Source organism: Myotis brandtii, unplaced genomic scaffold, assembly GCF_000412655.1.
Source record: "Myotis brandtii unplaced genomic scaffold, ASM41265v1 scaffold1236, whole genome shotgun sequence".
Classification (NCBI taxonomy): Eukaryota; Metazoa; Chordata; class Mammalia; order Chiroptera; family Vespertilionidae; genus Myotis; species Myotis brandtii.
Window position 1 is genome coordinate 259773 of NW_005354316.1, and position 521 is coordinate 260293.

General features: G+C 67.9%; 1 protein-coding gene across 1 annotated transcript in view; it reads left to right on the forward strand.

The window, feature by feature from the left end:
* The window catches only part of LOC102241182 (SH3 and multiple ankyrin repeat domains protein 2), a 68703-nt gene extending 68188 nt beyond the window's left edge, over positions 1-515 (forward strand). Inside the window, exon 11 of the mRNA XM_014533995.1 lies at positions 5-515. Within this exon, the coding sequence (XP_014389481.1) occupies positions 5-264 (260 nt within the window). The 3' untranslated portion in view covers positions 265-515. The remainder of the gene's footprint in view (positions 1-4) is intronic.
* Positions 516-521: the final 6 nt, after the last annotated feature.

Below are 521 nucleotides of genomic sequence, written 5' to 3' on the forward strand. Positions count from 1 at the left end.
TCCCCCTCCCCCTCGGTCCTGCCGCCGCCCCTCTCCGGCAAGCCTTTCACCACGAAGCCCGTGCACCTGTGGACGAAGCCCGACGTGGGCGACTGGCTGGAGAGCCTGAACCTGGGCGAGCACAAGGACACCTTCCTGGACAACGAGATCGACGGCAGCCACCTGCCCAACCTGCAGAAGGAGGACCTCATCGACCTGGGCGTGACGCGGGTCGGGCACCGCATGAACATCGAAAGGGCCTTGAAGCAGCTGCTGGACAGATAAGGGTGGCTGCGCGGCCCCACAGACTCTGTGAGAAGTAGAGATGGGCTCCCGCGGGGCGGGGTCTGCACGGCCGAGGGGTCCGGGCGCCCCTCTCCCCGGGTTTGTCTCCCGGCACCCAAAGAAATGTGGGCGTGGCTGAGCGCAGGGGGCGCTCCCAGCTCTCGGCGGGTTTCCTGGGCTGTGTCTGTCCAGCAAGGGGCACGGGAGGGAGTTTTCTAACCCGGAGGGAGACCTCGGCTGCCTCCCGCCCGGCGCCA